General features: G+C 40.0%; 1 protein-coding gene across 1 annotated transcript; it reads left to right on the plus strand.

The window, feature by feature from the left end:
* The first annotated feature begins 45 nt into the window (after positions 1-45).
* On the plus strand, positions 46-12121 carry LOC140718846 (arrestin domain-containing protein 4-like). The gene is made up of 8 exons (XM_073033059.1): positions 46-534; positions 2408-2477; positions 2565-2712; positions 5209-5311; positions 5391-5647; positions 5861-6023; positions 9641-9795; positions 9939-12121. The coding sequence occupies exons 1-8, from the start codon at positions 273-275 to the stop codon at positions 9996-9998; spliced, it is 1218 nt and encodes a 405-aa protein (XP_072889160.1). The 5' UTR covers positions 46-272; the 3' UTR covers positions 9999-12121.
* The last annotated feature ends 4214 nt before the right edge of the window (positions 12122-16335 follow it).

Here is a 16335-nt window from a genome sequence, read left to right on the forward strand (position 1 = left end):
TTGACCAGTGTATCCAATGGTGTTGAAGGGGCGGCGAAGTATCAGGGTAGGGTGTGCAGTGGCATGGTGCTGAACGCTTGCTCATACTGGAATTCCCTCGGCATTATCCAGTTGCAGGGCTTTACTTTCTTCCGAAGGGCCGCGGCGCAAAAGGAGAAGCCGATATCGATGATTTATGTTAGGGCGAGCTGGTGGAAATTTGTGGCGCTGTCCTTGCATAAACAAGGGGCTTTAACTTGACGTCGCCTGGCCGCTGGAAGCCCCTAAGCGCGATGGGGGTGAAGGTGAGAACCTTCGGTATCGTCTTCGACAGCGAGGAGCTGAGCAGCTACTCGAGCGGCGACCAGGTAGCGGGCCAAGTGCTGCTGGAGGCGAGCGAGGAGCTCGCCGTGTCTGCCCTGCGGCTGGAGGCGAAGGGCTGCGCTCGGGTCCACTGGAGCGATAGTCCGGCAGCGCCGAGCGCCCCCGCGGTGCCCCGCTACCGGGACGAGGTGGTGTACCTGCACCAGCAGCAGATCCTGCGCCAGGCCCCAGGTAAAGCAGGTGTCTCTAGTGGGGAAGGGGGTGGTAGCTCTTTCCGTCCTTCCAGGTGATGCTCCCATGGGACCAATGTAGCCAAGGAATCTTGACGATTTATTGAGTCTTGAAGGCAGTTACTTGGCAAGTAACATTGGTGCTACAGAAGTACAAGGCAGTAACTATCTTGGGATTCTAACACTCCTTCCCCTAACCACCACTGCAAGCCTCTGTATCACCTGGTGAAACCTTTACTATGTTAAACCATTCCTGGTGAATCAGTACTTCGGAGAACGTAGATTAGCTGGCGAGATTTTTGTGACTACCCTCTTCCCCAGTTGTTGCATCTGATAAACCTGTATAACTTCACTAATAGAAGCATTCATTTCGAGATCACTGCGCTAAAGTACTAATTGTACCAAATTTCCCATTTCCCAGCAACCATTGCAGTCGTTTGTTCTGCACAAAGGGTGCTCAAAGTGTCTTAACGTTGGTACAGTATTTTCCAGTTAAGTTCAATTGGAGTGAGTCGATCTGTTGTTATGAATGCCAATGGCACATTGTGTCATTTGACATAGTCTTTAGTTTTCAATGTACAAGTTCAGGAGATCGGTAATGCAATTCCTAAGGTACCTGTAAAGTTTTTAGAAGCAGCAGAAAAACTTGTTACAGAGACAAACGTGATTGGGAAAACTAAATGTAGGTACTTGAAATTTGATATAAAAGCAGGAAATACTCAGCAGGTCGGGTAGTGTCAGTAATGAAAGGAACAGTTTATGTTTCAAGACAAGATGTTTTCATCAGAATTGACTAGTTCTGAATAAGCTGGAAAGCCAGTTATCTGAAAATGTTAAATTTATTGAGTCTTGAAGGTAGTAGCATGCCACCTTGGACAATGGGATGGGTTTTCCTCAAACTTCCCGGTGAATGTGGAAGTTCAAGAAGCCAAGGCAGAGAACAGATAAAAATGGGGACATTTGAGATTAACCTTCTCGATAGGTCGTTTAATGTGAACTTGATTTTTAAAGAATTCAGCTAAATGTCATTGAAAAGCTGGAAGAATGTATTTTGAAATTCACATCCATTCTATCGAGTTACTCTGAAAAGCAATGATAATTTGATGATGTCCCCTTTACATTGGGCTGGTTTCTCCACTGTAAAGGGGACACCATTATCACAGCAAAGTACAGTACACCAAGTTGGAATAGTCAAAATCAATAGGGTGTCCAGAAATGAGAGGATTAGTTGAAGGGAAGGTAAATAAAATAATTGTTTAAAACAATTGACTTTTAAAAGAAAGATTGCAAACAAGTGAATTGAAGAAATCTTTGAGCCAACCCACGCCATGATTGGAACTTCATGACTGAATTTTATTCTACTACTTTGCCCATTTCTAATGTTTATACCATTTGCTTCATATCTTGCTATCTCCTGGAAGATGGGGAGGTGTAATCAGGTCCAATGACAACGATTAGCCTTTTACTGTGACAAAAAAAATGAAAACTATAAATCAGACCAAGAAATTGCATCTACTAAATGTTCTCCTCAAAGAATTTCATGTGATGTAACATGTGCTTCAGTCAAGACAAGTTCTACTTGATGCATCAATCTGGGATTTCAGCTTAATATCTCAATATGTCTATTAGTATCACACACAAAATGCTGGTGGAACGCAGCAGGCCAGGCAGCATCTATAGGGAGAAGTACAGTCGACGTTTCAGGCTGCCTGGTCTGCTGCATTCCACCGGCATTTTGTGTGTGTTGCTTGAATTTCTAGCATCTGCAAATTTCCTCATGTTTGCATGTCTATTAGTATAACATTTATTTTGGGTTTTTGCAAATGCATTTTTATTTTATTAATATGTTGTATAACTATGATCTTTCTCTATAGATGATCAGGGATACTTCATTTTACAACCTGGGAAACATGAATTTCCATTTACGTTTCATCTTCCACAGGGGTAAGTGATCCATTTAAAAATACTATATTATGATTTCAAAAACAAATGGCAAAGATTTTAAGTTGCCTTTTTAATTCTGTGAAACAGGCCATTGGTCACATCCTTCAATGGAAAATATGGCAGCGTTCAGTATTGGGTAACAGCAATACTGGAGCGGCCTTGTGTCTCAGATCAAGTTGTGAAGAGAGAGTTCTCTGTGACAAGTCAAATTGATGTGAATGCACCCTATTTCTTGGTAAGTAGATTTGTTTTCTTATTGTGTCTTAGAAAACATTATTTAAAGAATTGTCAAGGGATCTTGGTACACCTGCATTATTTATCTTGCATGTTAGTTAACCATAATTTCTAAATAATGCAACAGAAGAATAACTTTTTTGCAGTTAATTACTCATCACATTCTAAATATTTGGCTTAATGGTTGTGTACTCAGGTTAAGATTTAATGTACCGTAGATTCCGGATTATAAGCCGCTACTTTTTTCCCACGCTTTGAACAGCTTTGAACACTGCGGCCTTTACTACGGTGCGGCTAATACATGGTTTTTTTTCATGCCGCCAAAAACATTTTGCCTCGTAACAGTAGACCAATAAAATTGATGAGTAGTTCACAGAGGTCCAATGAAATTGTACGATAAATCAAGCGCACTTTCACAATTAAATTATTGTAAATCAGTCATTTGTACTCACCCTCATCAACATGGAAAACACTCGAAGAAAAGCATTGTGCTGCCTTTATGGCAGTTATTTAGTTTATAATATTTTCGCTTAGTAACACTTAGTTAGAAGTGTTTTAAGTATATTTGTTTTCTGTACTACATCCCGGGATGCTATGACGTCACATCCGGTTTCGCCGCGTCTTGTGGGGAAAATACCGGTTTGCGATAAACGGAAAGGAGGGGGCAAGCGCATTAGACCCGCGCGAGAACGCTGCAAACATATGATGCAGCTTTTAAGTTAAAGGCGATCAATAACTTTTCCTGGTAGGCTGCAGTATATATTTTTTTACCAGTCATTAGGAGATATTGGAATGTTGTTCGTGCACTGTTCAGTAAAAAAGTATACGCAACGTAATTTGTGTGTTACCGATACGTATGTATATTTAAAAGTAGCCATGTTACAGGCACGGTTCGAAAAAAAGCATTTGCAATATGTATTTGTTTATGTTACCATACGGATTTAATTAAAAGTTTAAAAAATCCTCACATGTAATATCTTTCTGTGTAAATATCTCATGTTACAACGTGGGACACCTGCGGCTTAAAATCCGGTGCGGCTTGTACAAGTACAAAATTGATTTTCTTTCTAAAATTAGAGCCTGCGGCTTTTAATCAGGTGCGCTCTGTAGTCCGGAATCTACGGTAATTATTTAGCAAATGTTACAGTTCTTTGGTGCACAGTATAACAAGATGGCTGTGAAGTATTGTAATATTGATGCACGTAATAAGTGTCATTGGTTAAAAAAAAATTTGAAGAAACTCAGACTATAAATAGCCAGATTTGCAGGAAATTCTGCTAGGTACAAAATTCAAAGTACATTTAATATCAAAGTATATATATTATATACAACCTTGTGATTCGTCTCTACACAAGCAGCCACTAAACACAGAAACCCAATAGAACCCATTAAAAAGAAAATGGCAGTCAAACACCCAGTATGTAGAAAAAAATAACAAATCATGCAAATAATAAAAGTAAGCAAATAACATTCAGAACTGAAGTTCACGTAAGAAAGACCACAGACACGAAGCCAGCAGCCGATTCAAGAGACTGTTAAGTTGCAGGCCGCAGCCTCAGTTGAGCACAGAGATGAGTAAACCCTGCGGAGCAGTGAGCTGAACCAGCCCATTCTTTGCTTCCGGCACCAACACACTGAACTTTTCAATCTGGCCTGGCGCTTAAGTTGTCCAAACTTGAAGTATTACCATGCTCTCAGACCCAGGCACTGCTTCTTCAATACGCTGTTAGCCCAGGCCCCGCCACCATAATTTGGCACATGCTCGACCTTTTCAAATTCGGCCTGGTGCTTAAATCAATCAAATCTCAGGTCTTCCTCCCTCTCAGGCCTGGGCTCTGCCTTGTCTCGGTTCCACATCGAATTATCTTCAAGTCTTCTCCAGCAATAGCCAAGCATTAGCTCATTCCCCGCTCTTGTGCCCGGGCCAAGCCGCCTTGATTTGTCCCATACATGCCACGCAGTAACCATTTTGCACCTTCAAGACTTCAGTTCACACTATAATAATGCCTGGTTGTACAAGCGGTTCAAAAGATCATCTCCAAAATGGAAGTTACAGGCTATTGATTGCAGTGATTGTTTACCAGAAATAGTGTGATTAATAAAGTAGTTAGTAGTTTTCTTTGTTCTGTTTATCATCGGCAAATTGTCTCTGATCTTCATCAGTGCCATCATAAACCATGAAGTTAAGGAAGCAAAAAGATAAAGCACTCAAATCAATGCTTCTGTTGAGCATCATTTATAGAAAAATTTGGAATTGGTGTTTAAGAAAAAGCTTCAATTTGCACACTTCTTTCATTCACTGCAGTTAATGACGGGTGATTTGAACTGGTTCTATGTACCTGAGTTGTCCCTTTAAGAGCCTAGTTTGTTAGTTTAGCAATTAAGTATTACAGCAGTGCTTCAGGTCACCAGAAATGAATGACATAACCTAGAAATTGTCTGATTTTACAGAATTACTATTTGATTATTTCTAACCAGTTTGTACTAATGTTTTTAGTCTTCAGTGTCAAAGAGTAAAGAGAAGACAATTGGTTGTTGGTTTTTTACCTCTGGACCAATTTCACTAAGTGCCAAAATTGAGCGAAGTGGATTTTGTAATGGTAAGTTAAGTTTCCAAAAAAGAACTTGGGGATTTTGTTAAGTTTCATTTTCAGTGCTAACTCTGAAACTTTGCCACAGGTGAAGCAATCCCAATATATGCAGAATTTGAAAATTGCTCTTCACGCCTTATAATGCCAAAAGCTGCTATTTTTCAAACCCAAACTTATCTTGCAAATGAGAAAACTAAGACATTCAGACAAATGATTGCAAATGTCCGTGGAAACCATATTGCATCTGGTAGCACTGAATCGTGGAATGGAAAGACCCTCAAAATTCCACCAGTGAACCCATCTATCTTAGACTGCAGCATCATCAGAGTGGAATACTCTTTAGCTGTAAGTATGTTCATTACATATTAATACTTCAGTTGTTTCTGATGATAGACTTGTATGAAATTTGTTATTAATATTATTGACAGTTATGAACACAAGTAATTGATACATAAGACTAAAACAGAAAATAATTTAACCTCCTTGAATTTTAAGTTATAACAATAGATTTTGCAAATGTATCCTCACTTATTGATTTTTTTTTTAATATATATATAGGTCTATGTACACATTCCAGGTTCTAAAAAGTTGATGCTAGAGCTTCCTATAGTAATAGGAACAATTCCATATAATAGCTTTGGAAGCAGAACGCCTAGTGTTTGTGGCTATTTCAGTATGGATATGAGTTGGCTTCAACTCGCCCTACCTGAACAACCTGAAGGTAAATATTCTTCCTCAATTCTGTTGCACATTCAGTGAAACAAACTAATTATTTGAACTACGGTGAAGAATTGTAGTTTCAGATGACCACAAAGCAACCCACAGAATTGGAAACCTCATTGGTTTTGTCTTTTCTGATATGCTGTATGTTGCTGTTGGGTGTTCATTAAGGATTCTTTGGCATCCTGCAGAGTGTTGTAGTCAATGAGGCAGAGCAGTAATGAAAAATTCTCACAGATAACACTCAGAAAAACAAATCTGCACTGACTTTTATCTAGTTAAGCATTTATAGATGCATGCAAATTAAGGTAGCACATTGAATATCTCTGCCTTTAATAAAAACATAAATCATTTGAAGGAATACATATCAAATTAATTTTGCTTTAAGAGTTCTGTAAATTAAGGGTTTTGCACCATTTTTTTAAAAAAAAACTATTTTGTATCTCTTGAAGTTGGGAATAACACCAAGTAGGTTATTTTCCAATAGCAAATAACTTGAAGACTTAATATTATTGATAATCCAGAAAAACTGCAGATGCTGGACATTTGATATAAAAATAGGTGGGTTAAGTTCATCGGGTCAGGTGGCATCTGTGGAAAGAGAAACTGCGTTAACATTTCAAGTTGAAGACTTCAAGAAAAAGAAAACTGTTTTTAAGTTTTGGAAAAGATACAGCAACATGTAGAATAATTCCACCAGAAGATGCGGGATCTCCAAGTGGCCATCCATTTTAATTCCGCTTCCCATTGCGATATGTCAATCCATGGCCTCCTCTGCTGGCGTGATGAGGCCAGACAGACATATTTTATTGATCCTGAGGGAAATTGGGTTTTGTTACAGCCGCACCAACCAAGAATACTGAAGAAATATAGCAATATAAAACTATAAATAATTAAATAATAATTAGTTAATCATGCCAAATCCAGGACCAGATTATTGGCTCAGGGTGTCTGATAGTGAGGAGTTGTAAAGTTTGATGGCCACAGGCAGGAATGACTTCCTATGATGCTCAGTGTTACATCTTGGTGGAATGAGTCTCTGGTTGAATGTACTCCTGTGCCTAATGGAGTGGATGGGAGTCATTGTCCAAGATGGCATGCAACTTGGACAGCATCCTCTTTTCAGACACCACCGTCAGAGAGTCCAGTTCCACCCCAACAACATCACGGGCCTTACGAATGAGTTTGTTGATTCTGTTGGTGTCTGCTACCCTCAGCCTGCTGCCCCAGCACACAACAGCAAACATGATAGCACTGGCCACCACAGACTCGTAGAGCATCCTCAGTATCGTCCGGCAGATGTTAAAGGACCTCAGTCTCCTCAGGAAATAGAGACGGCTCTGACCCTTCTTGAAGACAGCCTCAGTGTTCTTTGACCAGTCCAGTTTATTGTCCATTCGTATCCCCAGGTATTTGTAAACCTCCATGTCCACACTGACCCGTTGGATGGAAACGGGTCACAGCTGCCTTAGCCCTCCTCAGGTCCACCACCAGCTCCTTAGTCTTTTTCACATTAAGCTACAGATGATTCTGCTCACACCATGTGACAAAGTTTCCCACTGTAGCCCTGTACTCAGCCTTATCTGCATCCAACTATGACAGTCATCAGAAAACTTCTGAAGATGGCAAGACTTTGTGCAGTAGTTGAAGTCCAAGGTGTAGATGGTGAAGAGAAAGGGAGACAGGACAGTCCCCTGTGGAGCCCCAGTGCTGCTGACCACTGTCTGACGCAGCGTTGCAAGCACACGTACTGTGGTCTGCCAGTCAGGTAATCAATAATCCATGACACCAGGGAAGCATCCACCTGCATCACTGTCAACTTCCCACCCAGCAGAGCATGGCGGATGGTGTTGAACGCACTGGAGAAGTCAAAAAACATGACCCTCACAGTGCTCGCTGGCTTGTCCAGGTGGGCGTAGACACGGTTCAGCAGGTAGACGATGGCATCCTCAACTCCTAGTCGGGGCTGATAGGTGAACTAGAGGGGGTCTAAGTGTGGCCTAACCATAGGCTGGAGCTGCTCTAGAACAAGTCTCTGCAGGGTATTCATGATGTGGGAGGTCCATGCCACCAGTTTGTAGTTATTGGAGCCACTAGGGCACGGAGTCTTCGGTACAGGAACGAGGCAGGACGTCTTCCACAGCACAGGAGCCCTCGGGAGACTCGTGCTCAGGTTGAAGACATGGTGAAGTACTCCACATAGCTGGGGGGCACAGGCTTTGAGCACCCTGGGGCTGACACCATCCGGGCCTGCAGCCTTGCTTGGGTGGAGACGTTTCAGCTGTCGAGGCCACACTCAGGTTAGAGGAATAACACCTTGTATTCCATCTGACATGAATATCAATTTCTCAAACTTTGTTAATGCTCACCCCTTGGCTATTCCCCATCCCCTTTTTCCTTTCACCTTATCGCCTTGCCTCCCTCTGCTGCTTCTCCCCCTTTTCTTTTTTCCATGGCCTTCTGTCCTCTGGAATTAGATTCCTCCTTCTCCAGACCTGTATCTCACCAATCAACTTCCAGCTCTTAACTTCACCGTTCCCCCTCCTAGTTTCAACTCCTCTCACCCCACCTTCTAAATCTACTCCTCATCTTTTTTTCTCCAGTCCTGCTGAAGGATCTCGGTTTTAAAAAAAAAGTCGACTGTACTCTTTTCCTTAGATGCTGCCTGGCCTGTTGAGTTCCTCCAGCATTTTGTGTATGTTGCTTCGATTTCCAGCATCTACAGCTTTTCTCTTGTGTAGGATAAGCTACTATTTTCCATATTTTGTGTGAAGTTGAGCTCAGGTGAGTTGTAGAGATCATTGCCATTGTATTAAGGGAAGCAATTAGTGAGAATGCAGTCAAAAGAATGTGAAAAGTTGTACGGCAGGGTTGTAGGATGTGACGGCAGAGAGTAAACAGTACTCCATTATCACATAGCTAACAGCAGAAAAGGCCAGATCTAATCTAGAAAGTGTGCTACTGAATTTTAGAATTTAGTGTCCAAAATGCTGTCCTGTGTCCAGATGGAAGATGAGATATGCTCAATCTCGCATTTGGGCCTCGTATTAAAAAGCGCGGGACGCCACCAATAATGGGTCCGATGGGAGTGAAGGTTTGAAATGAAAAGCAATAGCAAACTCATTTGATCTGCCAACTAAGCAGGTGCTTTACAAGGAGTAACCCAATCTGTTAGATTTCTACATGTGTAGCATTCAGTGTTCATAACATGGGTTGTTTCTGTGTACGATATCGGAAGAATTGCAAATGAATTGCTGCAAACGTTATTTCCAGTTTCATTTTTCACCAATGTTACCTGACCTGAGTGTTTCGGACGTTTTCTGCTTTCACCCAAGGTTCCTTTTAGTTCATTGGTTTGTGAATTTGATATTGGACAAAGCTGTGAAATCACAGCTCGGTACCCAACCATTTTGGATTGCTAGACTTAACTCTGCATGTATGCAGATTGGAAGTTGTTTTGATCTATAATGCAGATGCCAGATGTTATGTAATCCTACATTCAAGATTTAATTTTTGAATTAAAATTAATAATTGCTGAATGCAAGTGAAAAGCCTTTTCGTCTATTGTTGACAGAGGCTGATTTGTAAAGCTCTCCCTTTCTTTTCTTTACCGGAAAGCTCCACCCAACTATGCTGATGTTGTATCGGAGGAAGACCTTGCCAGGCATTTTCCATCTATTCCACAAGCTGATGGTTTGGAGCATGAATTTGGAAGCTCCACATTTGCTTACATTCAAGAGTTCAGATTTCAGCCACCACCAATTTATTCAGAGGTTTGAATAAAACTCTTTTTTTTATCATGTTTTGGGTCAGTGACTAAATTTTCTTGTGACAAATTAGTTATAATCACTTAATTGTTTCCAAATTACATCGCAGAGGTTTACTATTTCAAAATAATTATTTGTTCTACTTTTAGGTTGATCCTAATCCTACCTTTTCGGAAGAAGTACAGCATGAAGTATCGTTTGAAATTTGAAGGTTGTAACATGAGATCACATGGTTAGTTACGAGTGGAAGAATGGATCACTGTGGAGCTGCAGGAGGAACATCTAAAAGGAAGTGAATTATGAACTGAGTTATGAGAAGGTGCAGAAAAATTGGGTGGCAGAGGAATGAGGAAGAATGACGGATATTAATCCTGCACTTGGGAGCTGGAAAAGCAAAATTTTAAACACTCTAAACACGATAGAATAATGGAAACTTAATTTTCGAGTTCTAAACACCCAAATACGTTCAATTCCAGACTTGCTGTTACAATAGCGGCTAACAGTTGGTGATGATGCAGTCACTAACCAATTACTATATTTGTTTTTTGAAGGAGAAAAGACTGAACAATTGGGGTCTGCTTATCCTCGGGAGAACCAACAACTAATGTTTACGTTTGCATATCTGTGGCCCTTAAAGCACCTACTGTATTTTCTGAGAGCGTATTCTTTAATTATTAAGATTACTGCCAATGTTACTTTAATTGATGAGCAAATGAATAGCTTCAGTAAATAATTGCCATTTCTGCATTTGTAGTTACCAAAGAATTTTTTTTAAACTGTTTCAGTTACAAATTTACATTCAGTTGATATACTTGGGGTGCATAATCCACTTGTTGCCTTCACAAATTCGGGCCAGCTGAATAAATAATTTCCCAGTTCCAAGTACCATCTGAATACGTGGAGCACATGGGGACTAAGTAGTGGTGCTGTCAATTTATTAAAAGAGATACTTGGACAATTGTATATGCGGATCAATTGTTCAACACTATTAATGTCGGAATACTGGCTGTAATGCCATGATTTTCTTTTTGTGTGAAGGTATTTGCAGGATATTTGTTTTGTTTTGACTGATACTTGCCAGTTGTTGACAAAGTACTTAAATAGGGATTGGTTGCTTTCCAAGACAGTATGTTGAATTTGCATGTAAACTGGATCCCTAAATTAACTGCATGTATTTGTAAGCCATCATTTTTTTAAAAAGAGAAAGACAAGCTGAATCTTGAGCGAAGAGATATGACCTCTGCATGTCTGAAAAGCTTTGCTGTCATTTCTCAGAGTAAAGGACCACAAGTTTGGTTGAGATTTTGGAATGTACACAAGTTACTTTAAAAAGAAAAGCACTTAATTGAGTAGCAATCCTGCATTTAATTTATTTATGAAATACATTACAGTATTTCATGTGGGAGTTTGATGCTAGTAATTATTACTCCCTCTTTCTCCAGCATACTGTTCACTACTATGTAGAATTCCCAATTTGATTTCTAATTTGGAAATTTAATGGTGCAATATTGTTTCTCAGGGTTTTGACTGTTGTGCACTCTTATTTTTTTTATTTCTTGTGTTTGTGAGCTTGGGATGACTTTTGTTCTACTTGCTGAAGAATCTTGATGCTTATTCTTGGCGTTACTTCTCAGTTGTTCAGTGCTGTCATTTAATAGCAAAGAAAACTGGATCTTTTTGTTAAATAATGAACCATTCTGGCCAATCAAGAAGTGAGAACTTGGGTATCTTCAATTGTATTTTATTAGTGAAATGAGTTTGCTTTGAGTTCATTATGGGTTGTGTTTTACAACTAACACTTGGCAAGGTATCTTTAAATTTTTGAACCTTGTGTGAAAATTCTGGATCTAAAGTGAAACTACAAGAATTTTGACTGTGATAAGTATGGAATCTAATGTCTTAAATCCAGTATAAACAATGCACTTGTCTTTTGGAGAATGTCAAAATTTGATTTGAAACTACTTACAAAAGTAAAAACACTATAATTTTAAGCATTATATATGCCCTGTGTAACTTTTTATTTCCATACCTTTTCATTAACTGTGGTGGGGAGTTCGGCAATTATTTGTATCCCTGAAGAGGCCTTGTTTATGTTAAGTCTTGGTTTATCATTAAGGAATCATTTTAAATATTAATCATTTTAAATGGAATGAGAAATAAGCACAGAGGTGTTACTTTGAATGTGAAATTACTCAATAAGCTAAATGTGCTTTATCCTTTGCCGTTATAACTGTGACTTTTTCCATTGTCTTCTTGCAACAAGATGCAAAGAAGTGTATTTTGTACTATTTAAATCAAATGCAATACTTTAATAAATTTTTTTGGAAAACTAGAGCTTGTCACCACTAATTAAATTTATGAACTTCATCCTATGAAATCTGATTACAGGGAATGGAAGCCTCGCCTTCTGTATTTTCTGTGAAAAGCTATCAATAACATTTATTTAATCTTTCATCATTTCAGCTGATTTTAAATGCTGAACCTACTGGTTAGTAGGTTAATTGGTCATTGTAAGTTGTCCTGTGATTAGGCTAAGTTTAAATGTAGGGTTGTTGGCAGCACAGCTCAAAGGACCTATTCCATGCTCTATTTCTAAATAAATACATAAATTGTAGATATCCTGTACGTACACAATTCTACTTTACATATGCCTTTCAAAGTCTCTACACTGTTGCTATTGATGCATGACAAACAGTGGTTGTTGGTACAAACTGCTCTAATAATGAGTGGTTTAAAAACAAAACTGCTGAGACTGCTGAACCGCCTTACCACTTAATAGGTCAAGCCCCATCTTGCTGACTGTGACGTGAAACTTTGTAAAGAAACGCTGTTGAGCATTTTCAATGGGAATACAACTTAAGTGTTAAGACCAAGAACCTTTATTGTAATGAGTTGGTTCACGTCAGTATTCCAAAAGCTTCTAAAGACAGAAAGAACCAACAGCTGAAATATCCTCCTCTTGTTACCATATTCAGAGGAGTGGCTCTCTGCATGTACACGATCAGAATAAAGATGATCGCTGTGATTTGAGTTGCTGGGTGGCAAGTTAGTTCCCATGATGTAATGCTGAACTGGAAGTACTGGGTTCCATATATCTATTATCTCCCCTTTATTATAATTCCAGTGGTGCACAGTTCAGAATATCTCGCTTCTAATGTCTTGAACTTCATCCACTGTTTAAGTCTTACTAATGAATGTCATGCTTCCTTTTCAGAAGAATCAAAGCTGGGGTTTTACAGTCCAATTAATATAGTCCTGTTGCCTGTGCTAGTGACCAATGTATACAAGAATAGATCACTTTTTTAATACAGCAGTAATTTTTAATTAGTTTCTAAAGTGTTTAATTGGCCTTCCACTATAAGCTGATAGCTAGTTTTCGTTATAAACTACAGTGTTGAATTATGCCTTTTCCTTGTAACTTCAAAGTCAATTTCCATTTTGTAAGTTATATGTATAAGTGATATGAAAGCTGGTTCTTGCTTCTATTAATAGTTACCGTACTACACCCCCTGGCCCTGGTTCCCAGTCTCTGACAGAAAGCTTTACTCTGTGGCAACCTCCAAGCTGACATTAGGTGGTAATGGCAATACAGTTGAATATTTTTTTAAAAAAACAGATGACAGAACATGGATTGTTACAGCCTGGCATTTTATTTTCTTGCATTCTTCCTTTGGATACTAGTTGAGTGACAACAGAGCAAGTTACAAGGCAGCTCAAAGAATGACTGCAGTCTTTTCAGGCACTTCTAAAAGCTCCTGGAATCTAACCAAGCTGGCAAGTAACATTTAATAAAATTCAACATTGAGCAAATCATTTAACAGAGTTCTTGGTGATCGTAACACCGGCAGCTCCTATTGAATAGAAGTTTATATAATATATAATGAATTGGCTGATCTGACGTCTTGGCATTGACTGTACTTGTGCTCAAAATCATAAATTCTTGAAAGGATTCTCCTCCCTCTATTTTTGTTGGTAATGATTGTGGTAAGAATTTTCCCATGATCAATGTTCTGTTTCCTGGGTGTTTGTATGGTTCCCTCATTCTTAGGCAGTCCATCAGACATCTCAAAACACTGTCACAGGAAATCCTGGAGAACTACTCACTGGTTTCTGACACCAGTATGGACTCCTATCACTGGTCCCTGATTTCAATGATCCCGTGGGTGACTGAAACATCATTCTCTGGGAGGGAATTGCTAGTCATGTGGCCAGAGGTTGCCTGAGCAAGAATATCCAGACCTTGTGCTTGCAGAGAAACCTCTCTGCCAGAGTTGTCCTCATCCTCCTTATCCTGTGCTAGCTTGGTGATCTATCATAAGTAGTCCTCATTCTCTTTGTTGGCCTTCCTCACACACGGGTTGTTTACTCCTGGCAGACCAGCTGAGTGTCACCACAATGTCAATACATAGTGTAACCAAGGCAGCAGTGCCATGCTGAATATGAGATTCTGTTAGCCCCAAGGTGCACTAATGTACATATCTGAATGGGCCGGAGATTTCATAGTTGTCTCTTTAGCCATCTGGAACCTGGCTAATGGGTGGAAACAACTTGTGTGAGGAAGCCAACGAGGAGCCTGAGGACTTCTGTCTATAAGATAACCAGTTTGAACAGAACAAGCAGAACGACTCTGGCATGTTGGTTTCTCTGGGTTCCCTGGCTTAACATGAGAGAAAGGTAACCTCTACCCATAATAGGGATTTCTTTACACAGGAAGAAACTTGTCATCACCCATCTCTGTACGGAATCCAACCTTTATGTCAAACTTACCCCACTGCTGTCCTACACATGTAGTTTGAAGCTCTCCACACTCCTTTTCCATGCACCATTACACTATACCAATATACAACAAACTGGTTCAAGTTGAGGCATTATCTTCCCTCTCACTTTCCAGGTCCAACTGCAATGTTTATAATCCATCAAAGAATTAAGCCCTGTTCCTAACATTTATATGACCTATCTAGTTACCTTATAAAGACAACAATAAAATGTTATAACAGGTTTTCAACATACAAGTAGAATAAAAATAAAAGAAACTCAAGACAGTTCAATGCTGTTTCCACCTTGTAGAGATGTTTTAACAGTCTAGTTCTATATTACTGTGTCCTTTATTTGTGACTACTGTCTAGCCTCTGGAATAGTGATTATTTTCCATTCAACATGCCAAGTCAAGGAGCAGATTTGCTGTAGAACACAGCAAATGCTACAAAACACAGCCTGGGAGGAAATAGTCAAAGGGAACTGCTGACTGTTGGCAAAATATTCAGCAAAAATAATGTTTAACTTATGGCAAAACAAAGTTCACCTCCCAACCTGCTGTACAGAACTCAATGTGTCAGTGCTGAGATTAAGATGAAATTAAGTCCTGAGTATTTGCTTATAAAAACTGCAAGGTTTTCTTCTCGACTTCTGCTAAATGGTAATGTCAAAAGTTACAAGTCGTCACATAGCTAACCAGATTTGGTGCCTGTTCTGATCCCCAGCAAGCTTTTGAAGACAGTGAAGATCAGAAAACAGAAGCACTCGCCAAACTTTTCACAATGCTGAAAAGCTCAAACTTTATTCCCACAAAATATCTTCGTTGTGTTGAAGGTTGAAATCATTCTTAAAGCGGACAGTTCATATTCCTGTGGCAGGCAAAGAGGACAAATTTGTACAAGCAAAAGGGAAGATTATGCTAATCAATTTTCACACATGTGATTGTTGCAGGACAAACTTTGACAGCTTGCAAGGGAAATGTGGACAGTGTTGATCAATTGTTTAAGCAGGGAGAGATGTATATGTAATTGTATGTTAAAGTTTAATATTTAAAGTCTCCACATGCAGAGTTCATACAGTTTGCACTATTTCAATTCTATAATTTGTAATTTCATGCACTATCACCTTTGTGAGAGCTGGAGAGAAATCAGAAGCATGAGTAAAGCCACCCATAGGGTTTCTGGCACCTGCTCATGACTGACAGCTCATGTCTGACCTTGAGAAAGAATTAAAATTCCTCCAGCAAATTGTCAAGACCAGCTTGAGACCAGACATCCTCCTGGTCTGAGTCAGCAAAATACGCTATCCTGTCGGAGCTGACAGTGCCGTAGGAGGAGCATCTGGAGGAAGCCCACGCGAGGAAGCTTGTCCGATACGAGGGACTGGTCAGCGACTGTCGGAGGCGGGGTTGGAAGGCAAAGTGCAGGCCTGCTGAAGTGGGGTGTCGGGGCTTTGCCAGAGAGTCTCTTCACAGAAGAGCCCTCAGTGCATTGGGCTCCACTGGCACAAGGCCGCAGAGAGTCATCAGCAACATCGCCGAGGAAGTCCCGAGATTCCTCTGGTTGAAGACAGCACGTGCATGGGGATCAGCAGCACATGCTACCTGATCAACCATGGCTGGGTCGCTGGGTGTTTCGGGTCTTTCTGATATTGATGCATCATAGATGTTGGTGCGTGGCCAAGTGGTTAATGCGTTTGTCTAGTGATCTGAAGGTCGCTGGTTCGAGCCTTGGCTGAGGCTGCGTGTGTGTCCTTGAGCAAGGTACTTAACCACACATTCCTCTGCGATGA

This window comes from Hemitrygon akajei, chromosome 30 (assembly GCF_048418815.1).
Source record: "Hemitrygon akajei chromosome 30, sHemAka1.3, whole genome shotgun sequence".
Taxonomy (NCBI): domain Eukaryota; kingdom Metazoa; phylum Chordata; class Chondrichthyes; order Myliobatiformes; family Dasyatidae; genus Hemitrygon; species Hemitrygon akajei.